The following is a 25,951-nucleotide window of genomic DNA, read 5'->3' on the forward strand; positions in this document are numbered from 1 at the left end:
GGGTAGGGACAGTCTGGTACATGTAAAAAGGTATGAGTCACGGTCCCTGAGGCGAGCTGGACTTTCCGGCCTGTAGTCCAGCGGTAACGCTTTGCTCCAGTAGCCCCTTCTACCCATATTGTCTTTTTACTAAGCGGGCCAGTCGTTTGGGTGAGGATGGAATGTTGCGCCCCAGTGTCTACCATGAAGGTGACTGGCTGTCCCCCCACATGAAGAGTTACCCTGGGCTCAGGTGGGGGTTCCTGGCCCCGACCTCCCTAATCGAGGTTGAGGATCTCAGCTTTTTCTTCTTGCTGTTTTTTCTTTTTCTTGGGGCAGTTCTTTACCCAGTGTCCTCTTTCCTTGCAGTAGGCGCACTGGTCTTTTTCTAACCGGACACGCCCTCGGTCTCCCCCCCTTTCTATTCTGACTTCATTTTCTTTTCTCACTACTGTGGCCAGGATTCTACTTAATTCTTTATTTCGCTTTCGATCTCTCACTGCCTCTCTATCTTCTGCCTCTCTTTTTTGTCTTTCTTCTTTCTCCTCTGGTGTTTCCCTTTTGTTAAAGATCCTCTCTGCCTCCCTTAAGAGGTCCCTAAGATCTTGCCCCTGTAAATTCTCCATTCTTTGGAGTTTATTCCTAATATCAGAAGCTGATTGCCGTATGAAAGACATGGAAACACTTACTTCCTGATCGGGGCTGTCTGGATCAAAGGGAGTGTACCTCCGATATGCCTCTTTAAGTCTTTCTAGAAACACAGTGGGCGGCTCGTCTGCTCCCTGTGTCACTGACCTCACCTTGGCCAAATTGGTGGGGCGTCTCCCTGCCCCTTGGAGGCCCGCTACAAGCACCTGGCGATAAAGACGTAGGTGTTCCCTACCTTCAGCCGTGTTGAAATCCCAAGCAGGTCTGGTGAGGGGAAAGGCAGCCTCGATCTCGTTTGGCAGTTGGGTTGGTCTCCCGTCTGCCCCCGGAACATGCTTTCGGGCTTCCAGAATGACTCTCTGCTTTTCCTCCGTAGTTAGCAGGACCTGCAGGAGCTGTTGGCAATCATCCCACGTGGGTTGGTGGGTAAGGAGGATAGACTCTATCAGGGCTGTTAGGGCCTGCGGGTCCTGGGAAAAGGACGGGTTATGAGTTTTCCAGTTATACAGGTCTGAAGCGGAGAAGGGCCAATACTGAAACTGGTTTCCTTCCCCTCCTGCGAGTCGGAGGGGCAGGATGTGTGAGGAATCTCCCTGTCCTCTCCTCTCTCTGAGTCGACCCGCAATGGGAGAGGGAGCGACCTCCGGTCCCTCTGCTTGGACGTCATCTGGAAAAGGAGGAACACTCTCATCAGGGGGCAAAACAGGCTTTTGTTTTACCACCACAGGACACAAGGAGGTGGTCGAAGGGTCCGGGTTAGGGGCAGAGGGGAGGGGGATTCTTCGTGAAGGACTGAGAAAAGGAGTCACCCACGGTGGTGGGTCAAGGGAGAGATTTTCCCAAGTGACTATATAGGCCACTTGGTCCGGGTGTCCCATCGGTCCAGGAGAGAAGATTTTTGCTTTGATCTGTAAAATAACATCAGAATCGAATGTCCCATCGTGGGGCCAACCTAAGTTAAAGGTTGGCCATTCTGAGGAACAAAAAGTAATCCATCTATGCTTCTTGATCTCCACAAACTGGTTGTGGGCACGAGTTTTCACCTCCTTCCAATGATCTAAAGTCAAACTCAAAGGGGTAGTTAATCCTTGTCCCATTTCAAAGCTTTGGTTCAAACAACGATCAACAATGAACAACAGACTCTACTGACACACAGACAGACACGCAGCGCGAAGAGGAGAATTTCAGATACCGATGGCAGGGAGGTGCCCCTGCCCAGATTAGACCCACAAAAAACTACAGAGGGGGTCTCACTGATCCTGGAGCATCCCCCAGGTCGGCAGGCAAAGCTCATGGACTCGTCAGTCCAGTACTTGCACTGCCCAGAAGTTCCGACGGGGCCCCACAAACCTGCGCGAACCTCGAGAAAACAAGTACACAGACAACACAGACAACAGTTAGCCGGCCGACTCACCTCCCCGCAAGGCTCGAGTTGCCCCGGTGGTCCCCTCTTGTCCAACAGATCTCGGTGGGACCTCCAAATGTAAGAGTGAAACCACTGAGGACAAGTCAGCCTTCGGGTTGCAACAGCAAGAGGTTTATTTAGTACACAGGTACCTGTGGGCACAAAGTCTCCTTGGAGGACTTGTGCGCCCCCATGCTGGGTTTTGGCACTTTTATAGAGCAGAAGCGGGGTACAGAAGCAGAAGCATGGTTATTGGCCCATTCAAACGAGTATAAAGCATGAGGAAGTTAAGTTGCTAAATTCTGGGTGGGTGACTTATGGTACAGATGTTATTTCCTGATTTCCTGGTATCGAGCCCCGGGGATTGCCAGATGCAGATGGCTTGACCACTACGTCCTGTTTTTCTGATAAGCTAGTTTCTCAATGCTTGACCTCTTGTCAGGCATTCCTATCAGGTGGCCTCATGGCGCCTAGGTTTTTCACTATAAGCCCAGATCTGAGGGAGGAGGTGGAAGATCTCAGCGAGTTTGAGGCCAGCCAGAAGAAAAAAATCCACCTCCAGCTGCTTGTATCATTCTCGTGATGGTGCCCTCTACTGGGCCTTGAGAGAAACCAAAAAGTAAAGGGAAGGTCTGTTCTGTAAAGGAAGGTCTGGTGTGAAAGGATGTGGTGTGGCATACAAATAAAGGCCCAGATCTGAGGGAGGAGGTGGAAGATCTCAGCGAGTTTGAGGCCAGCCAGAAGAAAAAAATCCACCTCCAGCTGCTTGTATCATTCTCGTGATGGTGCCCTCTACTGGGCCTTGAGAGAAACCAAAAAGTAAAGGGAAGGTCTGTTCTGTAAAGGAAGGTCTGGTGTGAAAGGATGTGGTGTGGCATACAAATAAAGGCAAATGAATGTGGGCCAAGAGCTCTGAAAAGGAGAATCAGGAGATGAATTGTTAGGTAAATATGACTAAAGGAACAAGAAATTGAATGCACACATTCTGAGGTACAAGCCTGGACTTAGAAAGGGAGGGTGTATTTAAACAGTCCAGTTCAGTGGTCATTTAGTTAAGTGCTCAGGTTATGCCAGGCACTGTGCTAAAATACAAGATGGGTGATCCATACAGCTTCTCTCAGTGAGATTACATTCTGGTGGGGAAATTGTAAGTGAATATATCATACTACAGTGTTACAGTCCAGCAGTGGAGATCTAAGTCCATAGAGGGAGAGGCAAGCAATTAATAATTTCCAAATATTTTTAGTAGTATTTTCAAGCCCACGCTAAACAGATCATTTAAATTATCTCATTTAGTCCGCAACAATTCTATGTGGCTTCTCCTTTTTAATTTTTTTTAGACACCATTTCATGTATCCCAAGTCTAGTCTTGAACTCACTGTGTAGGTGAGGGCAACTTTGAAATTCTGATCTTCCTGCTTCTGCCTCCCAAGTGTTGGAATTACAAGTGTGTGCCACCACACTAGGGGATCAAATCCAGAGCTTTGTGCATACTAAACAAGCACTTCGCCAGGTGAACTATATTCCCAGCCCTTTATTTTGCGCTCTTCTCTCTCTCCCTCTCTCCCTCCCCCTCTCCCCCCTCCCCCTTCAAGCATTCTACCACTGAGCTAGATTCCCAGCCCTTGTTTTTTGTTTTGTTTTTTATATTTTATTTATTAGGTAAGTATACCCACGTTGTGCAATGCCTGTGGAGGACAGAAGAGGCTCTCAGATCCCCTGGAACTGGAGTTACAGTTGTTAGCTGCCATATGGGTGCTGGGATTTGAACCCAGGTCTTCTGTAAGAACAACCAGTGTTCTTAACTGCTGAGCCATCTCTCCAGCACCCTTGTTTTGGTTTTTTTTATTTTATGTGTATGAGTGTTTTGCCTCCATGTAAGTTTTGTCTGCATGGATGTATGCATGTCTGGTGTCTTCTGAGGCCAGAAGTGGATGTCAGATCCCCTGGAACTGCAGTTACAGACAGTTGTCAGCTATAATGTGGGTAATGGGACCAAGCCAAGTCCTCTGCGAGAGCAGACAGTACTCTTAACTGCTGAGCCATCTCCAGCTTCTTATTTTGTTTTTAATATATGTCATAATATTTCAGTTATACAAATGGGAAAACTATGGGGCTTAGAGAGATGGCTCAACAGTTAAGAACACTGGCTGCTCTTGCAGAGGACCAGGTTTCAGTTCCCCGCATCCACATGGTAGCTAACACCCATCTGTAACTCGTTTCAGGGGATCTGATGCCCTCTTTTGGCCTCTGTGGGTATTATACAACATGGGTTCACTTACATACATGCAGACAAAACACTCATATACATAAGATAAAAATATATAGATAAAAAAAGACAAAGTTCCAGGAGCTAGATGTGTATGGGCAGGCAGATTTCTGAGTTTAAGGCTAAGTCTGGTCTACACTAAAAAAAAAAAAAAAAACTCAAAAAAATAGGGCTGGAGACTGGAGAGATGGCTCAGTAGCACTGGCTGCTCTTGCAGAAGACCCAGGTTTGAATCCCAGCACCCACATGGCAGCTAACAACCATCCATAACTCCCGTTCCAGAGGATCCAACTCCCTCTTCTGTCCTCTGTGGCCATTGCATGACACGGGTGCACTTACATACAGGCATAACACTTGTACACAAAATAAAAATAAATCAATAAAAATAAATAATTTGAGGAACAGTGAGATGGTCAGTGAATTAAAGATGCCTACTGCCAAGCCTAACAATCTGAGTTCAATCTCCGGGACCCAGATAGAAGAAGGAGAGAACCAGTGCATACAAATTGTTCTCTGAACTCCATAGGAGTGTGCACATACATATACACAAGCATGAATACAAACTAAATTAAAAATGTAATAAAAACTTTCAATGCCAGGTGTGGTGGTTCTTGCCTATAATCCTAATATGTGGGAGGCAGAAGCTTGATCTGTGAGATCAAGGCTAGCCCAGCTACATAGTGAGTACAGGCCCACTGGGGCTACAGGGAGACCTAAAAGAAAAGCAACCAAAAGGGGATGAAGCCAGACATGACAGAGGCAGGCTGATCTCTGTGAGTTCAAGGCCATCCTGGTCTATATAGCAAGTTCCAGGCCAGCCAGTGCTACGTAGTGAGACTCTTTCAAAAAACAAACAGAAAAACAAAACAAAAAGATGGAGGGTGGGGAGAGAGGGACCAGCAAGATGGCTTAGCAGGTAAAGGTGATAAACCAGGTGACTAGGGAGTTTGATCTCTGGAACCCATGTGGTTGAAAGAGAACCCATTCCCAAAAGTTGTCCTCTGACTTCCATATAAGCACTGTGGCTCATATACACCCACCCTCACACATCACACACAATAGTATTAAATAAAAAAAGCTTAAGAAAAAGGATGACTGATGAAGGGCAATCCTAGCACTTGGGAGGCTGAGGTAGGAGGATTGCTAGATCCAGACAAGCTACATAGCAAGACCCTGTCTCAGAAAACAAAAGCCACATGTGGCAAATGCCTGTAGTCCTAGCACACAGGTCAGGGAGGCAAGAGGATCATACAAGTCTGATGTTTGCCTGGACTACATAGCAAGTTCCAAGACTACATAGTGACACCCTCTGTCTTGAAAAATATTGGAAGGGAAAAATAACAGCCTGCATACAGCCTTGAGGATAAAGGCAGGGTGTATGCCGTTGACTGCAGAGGGATGGAACAGACATCAGAGAAGATTTCATGGAATAAATTCTGAAGGATAAACATGACAGCTTCAGAAAATAGAGGGAAAGTCATTTGGGTAGAGAGACCAACACTAGAAGGGTCAGTAGTAATAGCAGAGCCAAGTGACTCTGAAGGGTGACTGGAGGGCAGACCAGGGCATAGACAGGAGTAGGCTCCCTGTGGGGATGGCATAGGCAGGTGGAGTACTCACCAGGGAGATTACAAAGAAGGAATCTGATGCTGGGTGTGATGGCGCACACCTTTAGTCCCAGCATTTGGGAGGCAGAGGCAGGCAGATCTTTGTGAGTTCAAGGCCAGCATGGTCTCCATAGCAAGTTCCAGGCCAGCTTTTTTTTTCTCAAAAAAGAAAAAAAAAAACAAAAAGAAGGACTCTTGTCAGGTTTGTGTTAGGTAGGTCAGTGGCACAGTATGAGGAGCAGGAATTTTTTATTTAAAGTGTGCTCACATGTGTGTGCAGGTGCACTTACTTGTACATGCACATATGGAGGCCAGAGGTTGACTTCAGAATCTTCCTCTATCACCCAGCTGGATTTTTTTAATATATTTTATTAGTGTGTGTCTCAGTGTTTGTGTGGATGTGTGGGCATGTGCCACTACCAGAGGTCGGAGGACAATCTGGGATTGGTTCTGCCCCATTGCTTTGTAGTCCTAGCTGGCCTGGAATGTACTATATAGACCGGGTTGATTTTGAATTTGATCCTAGATCCTCCTGCCTCTGCCTCCCAAGTACTGGAATTATAGGCATGCATCACCATATCTAGCTAAAGAAGGGATTTAAAGGGGATAGGTTTATGGTGGAGTGGCTATTTGGTTTTAAATCCTGATTTTGGTACTTTAGGGGATCTCCCTGGGGGAGGGGGGTAATATGTGTGTGTGTGGTGATGCATGCATGTGCAGGTGCTCTCGCCTGTGCATGTACATGTGAAGGCCAGAGGTCAGTTTCAGGTATCTTCCTCTGTCACTCAGGCATGAGTGAGTTTAGATCCCTACACTTGTGCTGGGGATCTGAACTCAGTCCTCATGCTTGAGCAGCATGCATTTCATGCACGAAGCCATCTGCCCAGCCTGAATTTTTTTTAATTATATTTTATTTGTTCATTGTGTGTTTGTATATGGGCACATATCACAACATGCATGTGGAAGGTCACAGGACAACCTTTGGGAGTTGGTTCTTTCCCTCTACCATGTGGGTCCTAGGGAGCAACTCAGGTAGTCAGATTTAGCAGCAAGTACCTTTGCCCACTGAGCCATCTCACTGGGCCCCTGATTTTTTTTATTTTTTGATTAGGCAAGTTTCTTAAACTCTGCATCAATTTGTGTATCTGCAAAATAGGGGTGATATGGCACCTACCACACAGAGTGACAATTAAATAAGATAAAGCACATGAAGCATGTCAAACCCTTACTTCAGGGAATTCAGTAGTGCCCAAAATGTGATTCCTACCCTCAAGGAGTTTGCTGCCTACAGGGAGAGGTAATACAGATAGGGCTGGGCTCAGTGTATAGCTCAGTGGTAGAGCACTTGCCTATCATACACAATGATGTAGGCTCTAGGTTCATTCCCCAGACCTCCTCCCCCACCACCACCACACACACAGAGACAGACAGACAATTAGAATACAGGGATTCTAGGCTGGGAAGATGCTCAGGGGGTAAGAGCATTTGCTCTGAAAGCATGAAAACCTCAAGTCTGAATCCGAACTTCAAAAGCCAGGCATGGCTTATGTGTGCCCCAAACCCCAGCATTGTGAGCACCAAGAGTTCGCTGGCTAGCCAGCTAAGCCAAAATGCAAGCTTCTGTTTCAGTGAGAGAGCCTATGTCAAGTCAGTAAGGCAAGAAGAGAGGAAGAACACAACATCCTGCTCTGGCTTCCACATGTGTGTCCATACTCATGAGTAAGCACAATAAACATGTACACAAAAGAATATATAGGAATACATACATATATAGGACTAACACAGCACCCCTCTTGAAAGCACAGCATGGGGCACCCACTCAATTTGAGAAAGTGGCAGAAGGACAGAAAAAAATCTTTTTTAAAAATGAGGTCTCTATATAAGCTGGCCTAGAACTCACTGTGTAGCCCAGGTTGGCCTCAAATGCATGATCCTCCTGCCTTTGCCTCCTAAGTACTGAGGGTATAGTCATGAACCATGCATAGGCTAGGAATTTATAATCCAGTTGTTGAAAAGCTGAACAGGTGAAGATGCAGCCTGCCTGCAGTCATGAGTGGGTGAACTAGGAGGATGAATGGAAGGGGAGATATCACAGCAGACCAGAGGCTTCATGGAAGGGGTAACATTTGGGCCACCTAAGAATGAGCAGGTCAAGCAGAAAGAAGGTATTTTATGTGAGCAAAGAGTCACGATCACTTATACTGACATCACATAGGAGTTGAGGTTAGTCATGTGGGCACCAGGATGGAAGGGCATATGAAGATATGACAGTCTCCTTAAGTAGTCAGTGCTTACCAAGAGCTCACTGTCTGGCCCAAGCTGACCTTGAACTCCTGATCTTCTGCCTGTCTCTGCCTCCCAGTGCTGGGATTACAGGTGTTTTATCATGCCTTTCGGCTCAGGAAAACCCTTTCACAGAAGTAGATTCTAGGCTGAGAATGTCAAGCAGTTGGTAGAGTGCCTACCTAGCCCTGGGTTCTGTTCCCAGCACTGCAAAAACCAGGTGTGGCTGTACATGTCTGTAATCCTAGCACTAGTGAGAGAGAGGCAAGAGAAGGCAAGTTTGCCCTCAGCTCCACATTGAGACCCTGTTTTAAGAAAAAAGAAACTAAGCTAGAATGTGTGCTAGATGACGGACGTGATGCAGTAAAACCTAGGTATAGATGTTAGATTGGGAAATCTTCAGGTGGGAAGATCAGTATGTAAAATGATTCAGAAGTATTACTTTCCGGAAACTGAAAATAATTCGTATATGGGGCAAGGCCAGAGATGGGTAGAAGAAAGCAAGGTAGAAGGCAGGTCACAAGCCTTTGAACTCTATCCTGGAGGCCATAAGAGCCTGCTGTTTAAAGATTGTGAGCCCAGTGTAGTGGTGCATACTTGTTATCCCAAGATGACCTTAGATGCTGAGGCAGAGGATCTCTGCAAATTTGAGGCCAGCCTTGGCTACATAGTGAGTTCCATACCAGCCTGGGATACAGAGACCCTATTTCAACAAAACAAAAACAAAAAATAATAAAAGATTTTGTAACAGTCATGGAAGTTAAAGCAAGGGGATCATGATTTCAAGGCCACCCTGGGCTACATAGTGAACCTGTTGAAGATGTAGCTCAGTTGGTAGAGTGCTTGTCTAGGATGCATAAAGCCTTGGATTTCATCCCTAGCACCACATAAAACCCAATGTGGTAGCAAATGATTAATCCAAGCATTTGGGAGGAGGAGGCAGGAGGATCAGAAATTTAAGGTCATTATGGGCTACATATTGAGTTCAAGACAAGGCTGGGCTACCTGTCTATAAATAATAATAATGCTTTTTAAATTTGCCATGCAGTATATTGTTTCTCTGGTTTTGAGACAATGTCTTACGTAGTCCAGGCTGGCCCCTAATATTAGTGATCCTCCTGATTCTGCATTCCAAGTGCTGGGGTTATATGCATACACTAACACTCCTGGCTATGGTTAATTAATTAATTAATTAATTAATTAATTTTATCTTTTTGAGACAGGGTCTCCCTGTAGCCCCAGCTGGCCTGAAACTCACTATGTAGACTAGGCTGGCCTCTATCTCACAGTTATCCCCCTGCCTCTGCCTCCCCAGTGCTCAGAGTAAAGCTATGCACCACCACACCCAGCTATAAATACTTTTTTGCAACAGTCCTTGATTGCCTCCCAGAACTTGATGGTAAGACCCTATTGCTGAAAACAGGACATACTCCGGGCACAGGATTTGGAGCAATGGAGCTGGAACTGACTGGGAAGCCACCTCCCCTGAAGGCTAGCTCTCATAGCTTTGAGCACTATACAAGCTGGTAAGGGAGAACATCAATCCATGGTCCAACCCCAGTTTCAAGGCCTAAAAAACACATCAGTGACCAGTACAGCACATGACATTGGAGCAGTAGTGGCACTTTTTTAAAAAATATTTTATTATTTTTTATTTTATTTTATGTATATGCTTGTATTGCCTGCATGTAGGTAAGTGTACCTGTGTCGTGCAATGCCTGCAGAGGACAGAAGAGGCTGTTGGAGCCCCTGGAACTGAAGTTACGGACAGTTGTTAGCTGCCATGTGGGTTCTGGGATTCGAACCCAGGTCTTCTGCAAGAACAGTCAGTGTTCTTAACTGCTGAGCCATCTCTCCAGTCCCCAGTAGTGGCACTTTTATCTTGGGGGTAATCACCAGCTACCTAATTGAACTTACAGCCCACTCAGTGGTAGGAAACTCATGTGTGGTACTGTAAACCTAGCCAAATACACAAAGCTGGAGAAGTCATAGATCTTAGAGAAAACTCCAAGGCTGTCACATCCCTAGACAAATGTAATTTCTTAGTATGAGCAAAATATGAATCCTTAAATTTATAGACAAGTATCCTAGTCACCACTCATCAAAGAAGCTTCTTTTTCAGGCCACAGAGATAATTACAGAGTACCACAATTAGTGACACACAGAGATTGTCTGTGAATTGCCCAAGAATAAGTGGCTCATCTGGGATGCAACCTCTACACCTAAGGCTCACAGAACATAGAACAAGGGATGACGAGAACACTAATGCATCTTTCAGTTCTGGTTAGTGAGGCTCCCTCATATAACAGAGGGACAGAGGAATGCAAAAGTCACAAATGGCCAAAACACAGAGAATAAGAGCCTGCAGAGTGGATCTTTGGACAGGACTCCTATGTTAAAATCCACCCATCCAGGGCTCAGGGACCATTATTGAAAAGGGAGCAGAAAAATGTTAAGAACCAGGGAGAGGGTGCATAACCATACAGAAATAGACCTAAAGGCTCCTGGGACTTTTCTCATACAAACCTGCAGCAATGGTGTCAGTATGCACAAGACCCATGCAAACTTAAGCAGACAAAAACCAGCACACACCTGTGGAAATGAACAGTAGTCCCCAATCTTAATTAAAGAATTATTGGCAGCTGATTACTGTGGGTGAAGAAGAAGAGCTGATCTTAAAGGGAGGGACTCCAGACAGACTGACTAGATCCCAGTGGATAAACTTGCACTGAGGGACACCTGAGGACACTAACTTTACATGATAGGTCTTAACACAAATGACAGAATGTATGAACTCCAGTGGGGAGGCTATGGGAGGATGCCAAAGGGGAAGGGATTATAAAGATGATTTCCTGTATGAAATACACAAAAATTCAATTAAAAAAGAAAAACTGATAAAAATGAGGTCAAAGCCAGCCTGGGATGCATGATGAGACCATTATATTATAATGAAATATAATTTTAAATATATAGGTGCTGGAGAGATGGCTCAGCAGTTAAGAACACTGGTTGAGCCGGGCGTGGTGGCGCACGCCTTTAATCCCAGCACTCAGGAGGCAGAGGCAGGCGGATCTCTGTGAGTTCAAGGCCAGCCTGGTCTACATAGTGAGTTCCAGGACAGCTGGGGTTACAGGGAGACCCTGTCTCAAAAAGCCCCCCCCCAAAAAGAACACTGGTGGTTCTTGCAGAAGACCCAGGTACAAATCCCAGCACCCACATGGCAGCTAACAACGGTCTGTAACTCCAGTCCCAGGGGATCCAGCCTCTTCTGACCTCCTCAAGCATTGTACGACATAGGTGCATTTACCTACATGCAGGCAATACATGCATACACATGAAAAAAAAGTTTTAAAAAATGTTTAAATATAAAATAAAATACTAAAGCTGTGCCAGTGGGGTAGCACACTCCTGTAATCCCAGCACTCAGTAGGCAAGGTAGGAGGGTAGTGAGTTTGAGGCCAGCATGAACTGCAGAGTGAATAGGAGCCAGCCTGGACTTCACAGGGAGACTCTGCCTAATTATATTTTTAAAATATAAATAATATATGAAGTCAAATTTAAAAGGTGAAGAGAAGGGCTGGTGAGATGGCTCAGCAGGTAAGAGCACTAGCTGCTCTTGCAGAGGACCCGGATTTGATTCCCAGCACCCACATGGTGGCTAACAATTATCCTTAACTCCAGTTCCAGGGGATCTGATGCCCTCTTCTGACCTATATGGGCATTGCACAACATGGGTGCACTTACATGCATGCAGGCAATACCCTCATGCATATAAAGTAAAAATTAATTTTTTAATTTCGTTTAAAACAAACCAGGCATAGTGGCACAGCCTTTAAATCCATGTACTCAGGATATAGAAGCAGGAGATCTCTGTGAGATCAAGGTCGTCCTGGTCTACATAGCCAGTTCCAGGCCAGCTGGAGCTACAGTGAGACCCTGTCTCAAAAAGACCAGAATAAGCAAACATACAAACAAGGGCCTGGGGAGATGGCTCAGCAGTTATGAGTGCTTGCCGCACCTTCAGAGGACCTGAATTCAGTTCCCAGTGCCTATATTGGTCAGCTCACAACTGCTTGTAATTCCAACTTCAGGGGATCTGGCACCCTCTTCTGGCCTCTGAGGGTACCCATAGATACATGTGTCCATAATTTGTGTGCACACAAAATAATTTTTAAAAATTTTTTAAATATTTTTAAAATAAAGGGAATATTTAAAATGTTGAAATAGAAAGGAAAAGTGGATAGATTGAAGAGATACACTGAAAGTACAATTAAAAGAATTTGTTGAGATACAGAACTAAGGAAGAGATGAAAGTCTAATAAAAAATTCCCAAGTTTCTCTCCTGCTTTGCTGGCTGGGCAAGTAACCATAACCCAGATCAAGAATAAGACTAGAAGAGGGCGAAATCAAGATAGCAGGTGCAGGGCTGGAGAGATGGCTCAGCAGTTAAGAGCACAGGCTGCACTTGGTTCAGTTCCCAGCACCACATGGCAGCTAACAACTGTAACTCTAGTTCCAGGGAATCCCACACCCTCTTCTGGCCTCCATGGGCATTGCATGCACATGTTGCACTTAGATACATGCAAGCAAGACCCTCAAAAAAAAAATTTTTTTTAAAGGAGATACAGTGCCAGGCATGGTGGCACACACCTTTAGTCCCAGCACTTGGGAGGCAGAGATAAGCAGATCTCTGTAAGTTTGAGGCCAGCCTGGTCTACATAGCGAGTTCCAGGCCAGCTGGGGCTATAGGGAAACCCTATCTCAAAAAGACCAAAATTAATTAATTAATTAATTAAAAAAGGAGATACAGATTTTGTGGACCTCAAAACCATGCAACAAAAGTATCTACAGACTGGGGAGTCAGGGATGTAACTCAGTGACAGGTCACTTCCCTAGCAGGTATCAGGGCTATTTTTGATCCCTAGCTCAAAACAAAATGAACAAACAGAAACAGTTGGAGTGTGATGGTCCATGCCAGCACTGGGCAAGGCTGAGGCAGGAAGAGAGCCAGTTCTGGGTCAGTCTGGGCAACACTGAGACTCATTCTCAAACAAAATAGAACAAATACTGAGGAGGTGCCCCTAAAAGGAATTAAGGAAAGAACTCATCAAAATAGGACAGTCTGACCAGGCATGGTTGGCACACACCTTTACTAGCATTCCAGAGGCATAGCGGCAGATCTCTATGAGATCGAGGCCAGTCTGGCCTATATACTGAGTTTTAGACCAGCTGAGACTACAGGGAGACCCCATCTCAAAAAAAAAAAAAAAAAAAAAAAAAAAAAAAAAGAAGAAGAGGAGGAAGAGGAGGAGGAGGAGGAGGAGGAGGAAGGGGAGTGGAGGTGACTCTCTGCCAGTAAAAGTATTGTAATTCAGGGCTGGAGAGATGGCTCAAAGGTTAAGAGCATTAGATATTCTCAAAGAAGACCCAGGTTGGAATCCCAGCACCCACATAGTGACTAACAATCATCTGTAACTCCAGTTCCAGGGGATCTGACACCCTCTTCTGTCCTCAGGCATTGCATGACACGGATGTACTTGCATACATGTACAAAATACATATATACATATAAAATTAAACAAAGCAAAAAAAAGTACTTGTAATGAAAGACTTCAGTTTGATCCCTGAAACCCACATTTAAAAACCCAGATGGAGGCTGGAAAGATGGCTCAGTGGTTAAGAGTGCTTACTGCTCTTAAAGAGGACCCAGGTTCAGTTCCCAGCATCCATTCTGGCCTCTCGGACACCAGTTATGCACATGGTGCACATGCATACATACAGGCAAAAACACTCATTAAGTAAAAATAAATTTTAAGAAAATCTAGTTGTGCCAGGCATGGTGGTGTACGCCTTTGAGGCAGGCAGATCTCTGTGAGTTCAAGGCCAGCCTGGTCTACATAGCGAGTTCCAGGCCAACTGGGGCTACAGGGAAGTCAGGGAGCTAGAGAGATGGCCCAGCAGTTCAGAGCACTGGGTGATCTTGCAGAAGACCTGGGTTTGATTCCCAGCAGTCACATGGCAGCTAATAACCATCTGTAATACCAGTTCTAAGGGATCTGATGCCCTCTTCTTATGTCCATAGGCATTGCATGACACTGGTGCAGTTACATACACGTAGGCAATACACTCATACACATAAAATTTTAAAATTTTAAGTAAAAATAAATGAGGTGAAAAATTAATCTATTTCACCCATATAATAGCATCTGGGGGCAAAGGATGTAGCTCAGTGTGGTAGGGCACGTGCCTAGCATGCCCAAGGCTCTGGGTTCCATCTCCAATACCACATTTTAAGAAGAGGGGGGTAGGGATAGGAGGAGAAAGTAGCAAGATGGCTTAATGGGTAAAGGAGCTTGTTGCCAAGCCTGACAACCAGAGTTTGACCCCTGGAAACTACATGGTAGAAGGTGGAACGAGACAACTGATTCCCACAAGTTGTTCTCTGACTTCCACACATAGCTGTGGCATGTGCATGCACTCACACACAAATAAATAATAAATAAAATTTAAAAATTTTTAAATGCAGGAAAAAAATGTGCCCACTTAATATGTGACTACTGTCAGAACTCTAAGATATATTGTTCTGTAATTTTCAAGATTTTTGACAATGGAAATGTATTAATTTGACACATAATTTTAATTCTGAAAGCAAAACCACATGTTTTGGAAAAGAAAAAAGAAAAAAAAAGAACTGAAAAATAATCTACTTGATTTGGAATTAGTAACCTTTCTGAGACCAACTTAAACAGATTGATAGAGGTAGAATCTGGCATGTAGAACCGAGTGATACAAAAAGTTTTGTTAAAAATGATTTAGGCAGGGGCTGAAGAGAAGGCTCATCCATTAAGAGCACTGGCTGCTCTTGCAGAGGACCCGGGTTCAATTATCAGCTGGCAGCTAACTACTGTGGTAATTCCAGTTCCAAGGGAATTCAATGCCTTCTTCTGACCTCTGCAGGCATTGCATGACATGGGTGGAAAATACACATAAAATAAAAAATATTTTTACAAAAGATTAGACAACCCAGTATACTGGGTGGTACATGCTTGTAATCCCAGGAGGCAGAAGCAGGAGGATTACAAACTGAAAGCCAACTTGGACTACTTAGCAAGTTCCAAGCCTGCCTGGAATATATAGCAAGACCCTGTTTCAAAAGAAGTACAGGGCTCGCCATCCTCTTTCCGCCATCTTGGCGCCGGTGGAGGCCTGCTGGGAACAGGACTTCTAAAAGGCAAATATGTCTGGAAGGCTATGGTGCAAGGTCACTTTTGCTGGCTACAAGCGAGGTCTTTGGAATCAACGAGAGCATACAGCTCTTCTTAAAATTGAAGGTGTTTATGCCTGAGATGAAACTGAATTCTACTTAGGCAAGAGGTGCACTTATGTGTATAAAGCAAAAAACAACACAGTAACTCCTGGTGGCAAATCAAACAAAACCAGAGTAATCTGGGGAAAGGCCACCCGGCCCATGGAAACAGTGGCATGGTTCATGCCAAATTCCGAAGCAATCTTCCTGCAAAGGCCATTGGACACAGAATCCAAGTGATGCTGTACCCCTCACCGATTTAAACTAATGGAACATAAATAAAGAAAAGTGGATTTGTTAAAAAAAAAAAAAAAGAAGTGGTGGAGGAGGGGGAGAAGGAGGTAGAGGAGGTGTTATTTAAACACATTTGAAGGAGTGGAAAGAATAAATGGACACTGAAGCTCAGTAGAGAATGATGGTTACCTAAAGCCCAGGTTCTAAAAGGAAAGGAGGGCATGGATGCAGAGCCCAGGTGCATGTGGTTCATTTACACAACAGTTTAGGTCAGCAGACATTTATTGCAATCTATATGTTAAGTCTCTCCTAGGAGCTCCATTCAGTCTGGGTGGGAAGCCAGCTGAGTAAGAAATTAGTCTTCAGCAGAGGGTGTGGGGCACATCTTGCTTGGACTCACAGCTATTTATGATTGGGAGGTAGCAACTGAAAACTGATGGGTGTCCATGTCTGGCCACTTCTTTGTTCTTTATCAAGAAGGGAACATTTTATTTTTCTAGTGTTGGAGACTGAACCCAGGGGCCACATATGCTAGGAAGTAAGATGAGCTAACCTCCCAGCCTTGTGAAGTCCAGTATTCAAGTTGCTTATTGATTAAGGTAGGAGTTGGGCAAGAAGCTTAAAGAATAGCCATAGAAGGACACAGAAAAGAAGATGAAGGAGAAGGGAATGGAAGAAATGCCAACCAAAAGTACTAGGTGAAAGGGTTAGGGAAAGCCTGACTTGACATAGCCAAGTCTATATCAGCACTCTGGAAGCTAAGGCTGCATACAGAGACCCTGTCTCAAAGGAACAAGAGTTAGGGAGCAGACTGGAAACCATGAGTGTATAACAGTCCTGGTACATAATTTTCTCTGTCTTTTTTGACAGCCCCAGCTGTCCTGAAACTCACTATGTAGACCAGGCTGACCTTGAGCTCACAGATATCTCCCTACCTCTGCCTCCCAAGTGCTTGGATTAAAAGTATATGCCAGCCACCATGCCTGGCTAGTTTTCTCTTTTTCAAAAATGTTTTATTATTTTTATTTCTATGTGTATTGCCTGCATATGTGTAAGTGCAGCCGTATTATGTATTGCCTTTGGAGGTCAGAAGAGGGCATCAGAATCACTGGAACTGGAGTTACAGACAGTGGTTAGCTGGGAATCAAACCCAGGTCCTCTGCAAGAGCAGCCAGTGCTCTTAACCACTGAGCCCCGTGCATAGTTTTCTTGAGCAGCACCCATCTGCCTAGGAACAAGAGTAGAAGACGTTATTGTGTAAGACCTAGATCATGGCTTGTAGACACATAAAGTGGATTGACTAGAGAGTGAGGAGATAAAGGTCTGTTGATAGCTTAAAGAAGCCACCAATGCTGGACAGATAAGCCTAGGAAGGTGCAGTAAATTGCTCAAGAGAGATCTTTACAAGCTCAAAGAACAGATGATTCAGAAATAACTGAAATGAGTAAGCAGGAAACTCCGGGCACTCTGGTGGGAATGGTGCTGGAGTTTCACATTTTAGAGCTGGGTGGCAATGGGTGTGTGATGTGGAGGAAAGGTTAGAGTCATTGCAGTGGGAAGTTATTAAGAGACTTCTTACCTAAAGCTGTAAAGGTAAGGGCTCGTATATCTGAAATCTGATCATCTGTTTTGGGCGGAAAAAATGGCAGATTTGGTTTTGCTTTTTTTATTTTATTTGAGACAGGGTCACCAGGCTTGGAACTTGCTATATAGACCAGGCTGGCTTTTTAAGACAGGGTCTCATGTAGTCCAGGCCAGCCTTGAATTCATTATGTAGCCAAGGATGATCTTGACCTTCTGATCCTCCAGCCTCCACCTCCCAGGTGCTGGGGTTACAGGTGCGAGCCTACTCATCCAGTTTTATGTGCTACTGGAGGCATGTTTGCACCCCTCTAACTGTGCTACATCCTCAGCCCAAATTATTTTTTGTAAAAGGAAAATTAAAGTATCTGACTAGGGAAGATGAAGGGACTTGGAGAGTTAGATCAGTGAACTATCTAAATGAATCCAGAATTGTGCTGGCCTGGGGCAGAGCCAATGAAATGTAGCATTTGCTGAGGGTCCAAAGCTTAGAGAGATGGGAACACATTTTGCAGTGACTTAGCCTGAGGTTTCCCAAATTTGAATACATGTTCTGCAGTACTGCTCTCAAGAAGAAATGGAAAGAGGAGAAACTGAGGAGATTAACAGGCCTGGGGGAAAGGCCCCTAGCCACAGGTGGAGCCAAGCACTGGGACAAATGTGAGCTGCACCTGTGTGAGATGCCAGTGACCTTGACCCCACCCACACCAAACATCTAGACTCCCTGCAGTTAACAGGTTTTGCCATTCATACCTAACATGAAGCATTGGCTTAGAACCTCCTATATATTTAAGAATAAGCTCTCAAGCTGGGTGCGGTGGTATGTGACTATAAACTCAGCTACTCCAAGGTTGAGGTGGAAGGATCCTTTGAGGCTAACCTGAACATAGAGAAACCCTGCCTTAGGGAAAAGGAAGAGAAATCATACAAGTTGCTTTAATACTAGTCCAGGAGCTGCTTGGAGCTGGGCTTCCTCAGCTGCCTCTCATGCTGAGTTTAAGTCCCACCTCTGAAAGGATATTATAGGGGAACAAAGAAAACATGGTCATAGTTTGAAAAGAATAATTGCAAAGAATATATGAGCCAAAACAAATAGAACCTTTGTTCTCTCATTCAACAAACACTAGATTTTTAATATCAAACGAAAAATTATTTTGTGTGGCTTTGAAAGTCCTTACAGTTAGGGCTGGAGAGATGGCCCAGTGGTTAAGAACACTGACTGTTCTTGCAGAAGACCCAGGTTTGAATCCCAGCACCCACATGGCAGCTAACAATTGTCCGTAACTCCAGTCCCAGGGGATCCAACAACCTCTTCTGTCTTCCGTGGGCATTGCACGATACAGGTGCACTTACCTACATGCAGGCAATACACACATACACATAAAATAAAAATATTTTTTTTAAAAAAGAAAGTCCTTACAGTTGGAGGTTTCTCTACCCTTAGGTTTTGTGTCTATTCCCATACTCAAATGCGATCCTAGACCAACTGCTTTGAATGACTTTTTGTTTTGTTTTCTTGGTGGCTTTTGGTTTTTGAGACAGGGTCTCATGTAGCCCAGGCTAGCTTCAATTCTCTATGCAGCTAAAGATAACCTTGAACTTCTGATTGTAAGAATAGGGGTCAGCACCTCTAGGCTAAATCTTACATCCTCAATCAAGCCACAGCTTCTTGTAGCTCTCTCTGGACAGTTAGTAAGCAGTCTGTTTTGTGACTTGACTGCTCTCCATTTGTGGTACCTGCTCCTCTGTGCTTCTTGTCACATATACCACGCTAACCTAAATCACATGATGTGAAACTTCCTGCCAACCGTAAAAGGTTATTAAAAAGTCAAAACTTTCCATTATTCTGGGGATTTTGGTCTGGAAGATGCTTTGTAAGTTGATCTCTAAAGAGACTCCCCTGGCCTCCCCATCCCCCACTCTCATGATGGCTCTCTCTCCTCTCTCTCATTTTCACTTTTTTCTCTTTTTGAGACAGACTCTCTGTATTACTTTTCTGTTGCTGTGATAAAACACCATGACCAAGGCCACTTGTAGAAGGAAAAGTTTATTGGATTTACGGTTCCAGGGAAGAGTCCATCAAGGTGGGCAGGCATGGCAGGAGACAGCTGAAGTGGAAAGCTCAGCACTCACATCTTCAAACACTGCAGAAAGCAGAGACACTGGAGATGGGACACAGCTATGACCTCTCAAAGCCCACTCCCACTAACATGCTTCCTCTGGTAAGACTGTACCACTTGAACCTCTGAAAACAGCGCCACCAGCTGACCAAATGTTCAATTATTTGAGTCTCAGTCAAACCACTACAGTCACTATGTAGCTCTGGCTGTCCTGGAGCTTGCTATGTAGAACAGACTGGCCGCTTCTTTTATCGGGAAACTGATCTTCCTACCTCTGACTCCCAAAATGCTGGATTACAGGTGGTATGCCTTATACCACCACACTGGGCTCTTTCAGTGAGTTTTTTTCCTGTTTGCTGTACTAGGGATTGAACCTGGGGCCTTACAACATGCTGCACAAGTGCTCTCCCCTGAGCCACATCTCCAGCCCTCTTTTAATTACTTATGGCCTCTACTGTCTCTTCCCCTCCCCATGAAAGGATCAGTGTCCTTTGCTACATCTTTCCTCAAGGAGACAGGTCACTTAGGATTGTTCTGGGGAAGGTGGTAGGTCTCCCCACTGTCTGGCTCCACTATACCTTAAAGCTTCTGAAACTGACCACCACAGAATTCACTTTGTGATTAGTATCAATGGTGACCCAGTACAGTTCCAGAACAAAGGGACTAGTGTTCCTTAAAGTTGTGCAAAGTGGATGGCTTTCATCCTGTTTTCAGTTACTGTAATCAGTCAAATCTCAAAGTTTACTTTCTTGAACAAATTATTTCAAGTGTTGTTTTTCCATACAGGGTCTCCCTGTAACCACAGCTGGCCTGCACTCACTATGTGGATGAGTGCTGGGATTAAAGGCATGTACCACTACACCCAGCTTAGTGTTCTTTCTATATCACTACCACTCATTGGCTTTTTCTAGAGACTTCTCTCTTGCCCTTAAATCCCAAATTCAAACCTTAATCTCAAGTATGTCCCATTGTACATAGCTGTCTCCAGGCTCTGCCTCCCTGACTTGGAGAATCACACTAGCTCCTGACAGGCCTCTTCTTGCACTAGAATAGTTTCTTTTTTATTTTTTTTTATTTAAAATATTTTATTTATTTTTATTTTATGTGTATGAGTGTATTGCCTGCATGTATGTGAGTGCACCCATGTTGTACAATGCTGCAGAGGTCAGAAGAGGGTTTCAGATTCCCCTGGAACTGGAGTTAAGGACAGTTCGTAGCTGTCATGTGGGTGCTGGGAATCAAACCTGGGTCCTCTGCAAGAACAGTTAGTGCTTTTAACTGCTGAGCCATCGCTCCAGCCCCAGAATAGTTTCTTTTCTATCCTCCAGCTAGAGCCAGCTTTTTTTTGTTGTTGTTGTTTTGAGACAGGGTCTCCCTGTAGCCCCAGCTGTCCCGGAACTCACTATGTAGACCAGGCTGGCCTTGAACTCAGAGATCTGCCTGCCTCTGCAAGAGTGAGCGTTTTTATTTTTTTTAATATTTTATATGCAGGAATGTATTGCCTGCATGTGTGTAAGTGCACCACTGTCATGCAGTGTCTGTTGAGGTCAGAAGAGGGTGTTGGATCCCCTGGAAAGTGGAGTTACAGTTAGCTGCCATGTGGGTCCTTGGAATTGAACCTCCTCTGCAAGAGCAGCCAGTGCTCTTAACCACTGAGCCATATCTCCAGCCCCAGAGTGAGCTTTTTTTTTTTTTGGCTTTTCGAGACAGAGTCTCCCTGTAGTCGTAGCTGGCCTGGATTCGCCATGGAGACCAGGCCAGTCTCGAACTCAGAAATCTGCTTGCCTCTGCCTCCCAAGTGCTGGGACTAAAGGTGTGCTCCATGCCACCACGCCTAGCCAGAGTGAACTTTTTTTTTTTTTTTTTTTTTTTGAGACAGGGTCTCCCTTGTAGCCCCAGCTGTCCTGGAGTCACTATGTAGACCAGGCTGGCCTTGAACTCATAGAGATCTGCCTGCCTCTGCCTCCCAAGTGCTGGGACTACAGGCGTGTGCCACCATGCCCGGCTCAGAGTGAGCTTTTTAAACCCTGCACCAGATCACAATGTTCCCCTGGTCAAAACCTTCCTATGGATTCCTACTCAATAAAATCTGGTTAAACCAAATTCCTGACCTCAGGCTGTAGATGGGAGTGCTCCCCTGGCCTGCATAAACAGCTCTTAAGACACCTTGCAAAATAGTTGTCAACTTGCCATACATGGGTTGAGGGAGCCTCAATTGGGGAATTTCCTACATTGGACTCACCCATGGCCATGTCTGTGAGACATTTTCTTGATTGTTGAGTGATACAGGAGGGTCCAGCCCACTGTGGGCAGTGCCACCCCTGGGCAAGTTGTCCTGTATTATCTAAGGAAGCAGGCTGGGGCCGGGCGTGGTGGCCCACACCTTTAATCCCAGCATTTGGGAGGCAGAGGCAGGCAGATCTTCATCAGTTTGAGGCCTGTTTGGCCTACATAGTGAGTTCCAGGCCAGCTGGGTCTACAGGGAGACCCTGTCTCAAAAAAAAGACCAAAAACCCAGACCAGTAAGCAGTGTTTCTCCATCTTCTGTGCTCCAGGTTCCTGTCCTAAGTTCCTGCTTGGCTTCCCTTGATAAGAGACTGTACTGTAAGCCAAACAAACCCTTTCCTCACCAAGTTGGTTTTGGTCAGTGTTTTTATCACAGCAATAGAGAAGCTAACCAGAACAATCTTGAAACTCCTAGGCTGGGAGGTATGACCATAATAGGGGACTTGCCTGTCACATTAAACATCTTGGGTTCAACCTCTAGGGCTCATCCACCCCACACAAAAATCTTTGTCCCATATCCTGTAATCCTTTGAGCTCTGGTCCTGCCTTTTCCTCTATTTCCTACAAGTTCTATTCCCATATTAGAGCTACATTGCCCTTCTTTCTCTTCAATACAGCAAATTTGGGTCTCTCTCTCTTCTCTCTCTCTCTCTCTCTCTCTCTCTCTCTCTCTCTCTCTCTCTCTGTTTTGTTTGTTTTGAGCTGGTCTCCCTGTAGCCCCAGCTGTCTTGGAACTCACTATATAGACCAGGCTGGCTATAATTTCACAGATGTCTGCCTGCCTCTGTCTCCCAAGTGCTGGGATTAAAGGAGTGCACCACCACACCTGGCTCATTTTCTTCAGCAAATCCTACCGGCATGTACCACTACAACAGGCTCTCTTGTTTTCTGAGACAGTTTCTTATGGAACCTGGATTTGGGTAGTCTTGCTGGCCAGTGAGCTCCAGGGACTCATTGTCTCTGCCCTGGGATTACAGACAAGAGTTGCCATGCCCAGCTTTTTACAAAGGTGCTGGGGAGTCCTCACGCTTGCATAGCAAGCATTTTGTCATTTGAGCCCTCCCCCCTGCCCCCAACAAACTTATTCTTTTAAAAAGAAATGACTTACTTTTTTTATCCAAAAGCATTTTTTAAAAAAATATTTTATTATTTTTATTTTATATGCATGTGTGTACTGCCTGCATGTAGATAAGTGCACCCATGTCGTGCAATACCCACGGAGGACAGAAGAGGCTGTCGGATCCCCTGGAACTGGAGTTACGTACAGTTGTCAGCTGCCATATTGGTGCTGGGATTTGAACCCAGGTCTTCTGCAAGAATAGTCAGCATTCTTAACCACTGAGCCATCTCTCCAGCCCCATCCAAAAGCATTTTTACTACATCTTATTTTGCATATGAGTGTGGGTAAGCCACAGTGGTCCATGTGTGGAAGTTGATTGTCTCCTTCCCCATGTGGGTACCAGGGAAAGAATTCAGGTCATTAGGCTTGACGGTAGGCACCTTTACATGCTGAGCCACTTTGCCAGCCCAAACTTATTGTTATAGTACATTTACACTAGTGATCCCTTTACCTGGAATATGCTTGCCCTAGGCTCCGGCCCCTTTACAATATTTGGGACTCAGATGGAACATACCTTTCTTGGAGGTGCCAATTTGATTATCCTATCAATCATCCTATTACCATCACTTTGTTTCTTTTTTTCTTTTTGTTTTTCTTTTCTTTTTTTTTTTTTTTTTTTTTTTGAGGGACAGCATGTCATAAAACCCAAACTGGCCTTATACTGTCTATGTAGGTGAGGGTGGCCTCGAACTCCTGATCCTGCCTCCACTCCCAAGTGCTGGGATTACAGGGGTTTGACACCATTGCACAGCTTTTGTTTTGTTGAGACAAGAGCTTATATTTAGCTCAGGTAAACCTAGAACTCAATAATAGTCTAGGCTATTTTGAACTCCTTGAGTTTAAGGTAACACTCCTACCCTAACCTCAGAAGCAGTGGGATTACAGGGATATGCCACCCCCTAACTTTTTTTGTTTTCTTCATGTTTTAAGACAGGGTCTCCTATGTAGCACAGACTGGCTACAAGCTCACCATCCTCCTGCCTCTACCTTTTGTCTGCTCCGATTTGATTCTAGTTGTGCACCACCATGTCCAGCTTTCACTTCCTATTCTGTTCCTGTTCATAATTTACTACTGGCAAATGTATTGTTGGGGTTTTATTTTTCTCCTAAGATGTACATTTCATTTAGACAGAACTTTGTCTTCATTACTGCCGTGCTGCAGCTTCAAGAATAGTGTTTGCACTAGCTCAGTGATGGAGTGCTTACTTAGTGTTCTAGTTTGCTTTCCATTGCTGTGACAAAACACTGACCAATACCAACTTGGAGAGGAAAGGGTTTATTTAGCTCACATCTCCCAGGTCACAGTTCATCAGGGAGCCCAAGGTAGGAACTCAGGGCAGGAACCTGGAGGAAGGAGCTGGAGCACAGGCCATGAAGGAATGCTGCTTATTGGTTTGCTCTCCTGGCCCATGCTCAGCCTGCTTTCTTATACAATACAGAACAACCTGCCCAGAGGTGGCACCACCCACAGTGGGCTGGGCCCTCCCGCATCACTTAGAAATCAAGAAAATACCCCATAGGCATGGTCCAATGGAGCCTCAAACCAGATGTGTCAAGCTGACAACTAAAGCTATCCAGCATACTTAGTATATGCAAGGCAGTGGGTTGAATCCCTAGTACCACCAAAACAAAAGAAAAAAAAAAAAAGAGAATGGTTTTTGAAGCAGATGTGACTGGCCTGTGATCCCAGCACTCAGGGGCTGAGTCCAGAGGACTGCTAGGCATTTCTGGGAAACTTGAGTAAAAGAACAATGTCTAATATGGATGACCAAGGCCTTGGGTGTGATCCCCAATACTACATGATAATAACTAAACTGCAGTTCAGTTACAGACACTTAGTATTTAGGTAGAGGTTTTTGAGCCTTGTTCTGACATAAATTTATCATGTATAAGTAACAGATTAAAATGTGAACTTCCCCACCTCTCTGGGGCTTTATAGGCAGTTAATAGCAGCTAAAGAGAGGGCCTCAAAAGGTCCCATCCTTCCCTAAAGGATCTATAGGTAGTGAATTGTTGATGAGGGAAGACAGACATTTTCTTCAGTGGTGTAGCCACAGTAAGGCTCCTGTAAATAACCCCTCAACCATGCTCCTGTTAGCAAACCTAATGAAATTCACCGAGTTTAAAAAAAAAACTCATTGGGTTCACACACACACACACACACATCCCACAGTAGAAGGGGACTAGTTACTAGTTGAGGAGTCTGCAGTGATCCCCTGCAGGAGTCGGGAAGGGAGGAGAGGGGAGATGGAGTGAATACAGTAAAAAATACAGCACATACATATATGAAAATGTCATAATGAATCTCGGTATGTACAATATATGCCAATAAAAACAATTTAAAAATAAAAAGAACCTGAAGGCCCATGAATACCTGTTTCTTATCTGGCAAACAAAAGCCTTCTATATGGTCTGAGGGTCTAAATGAATGCATATCTGCAGCAAATGACTCTCATTTTTTTTTTTTTATGTTTTTGAGACAGGGTCTCCCTGTAGCCCCAGCTGTCCTAGAACTCACTATGTAGACCAGGCTGGCCTCAATCTCACAGAGATCCACCTGCCTCTGTGGTGTGTGCCACCACATCTGGAGGCTCTCTTAGTTTTAAAAACCTCCAGTGACAAAACTGTAAGCTGTGGGTGAGATAGAATGCTTGCTAACATGATGCAATCTAGCATTCCAAGCAAGATGAGGATACAGGGATTTTGTGTCTGTTGTTTCACTTGGGAAACATAAGATGAAAAGATGATAAAATGACTAGTTAGGAATGAAAGCATGCTTATATGGTTCAGCTATCCAGTCCTGGGTATATATGATAAGGAATCCAAGTCAGCATTCCACAGAGATACTTGTACATCCATTCAATGCTCACTATTCACAATAGGTAGGAAATGCTAACAACCTAGATGTCCATCAACAGATGAATAGAGAAAATAGAGAACATGGATATATACTGTCCAAGTTTGTTTCTCAATTGCTGTGACAAAATACTCTGACCAGTACCAACTTGGGGAGAAAGGGTTTATTTTATCTTACATCTCCCAGGTCACAGTACATCAGGGAGCCCAAGGTAGGAACTCTGGAGGCAGGAGCTGGAGCACAGGCCATGGAGGAA

General features: G+C 44.7%; 1 protein-coding gene and 1 pseudogene across 2 annotated transcripts in view; one reads left to right on the top strand and one right to left on the bottom strand.

Annotated features, from left to right (window-relative positions):
- The window catches only part of LOC108490518, a 9,960-nt gene extending 8,012 nt beyond the window's left edge, over window positions 1–1,948 (bottom strand). Inside the window, 1 exon segment of the mRNA XM_017796591.2 lies at window positions 11–1,948. Within this exon segment, the coding sequence (XP_017652080.1) occupies window positions 11–1,724 (1,714 nt within the window). The 5' untranslated portion in view covers window positions 1,725–1,948.
- A 13,227-nt stretch (window positions 1,949–15,175) lies between these two features.
- Window positions 15,176–16,559, top strand: LOC108490519 (annotated as a pseudogene). Its single transcript, XR_001872308.2, has one exon. The product of XR_001872308.2 is annotated as a 60S ribosomal protein L35a pseudogene (transcript).
- The last annotated feature ends 9,392 nt before the right edge of the window (window positions 16,560–25,951 follow it).

The sequence above is a fragment of the Nannospalax galili genome, unplaced genomic scaffold (genome assembly GCF_000622305.1).
Source record: "Nannospalax galili isolate Female #2095 unplaced genomic scaffold, S.galili_v1.0 scaffold1212, whole genome shotgun sequence".
NCBI classification, from domain to species: Eukaryota; Metazoa; Chordata; class Mammalia; order Rodentia; family Spalacidae; genus Nannospalax; species Nannospalax galili.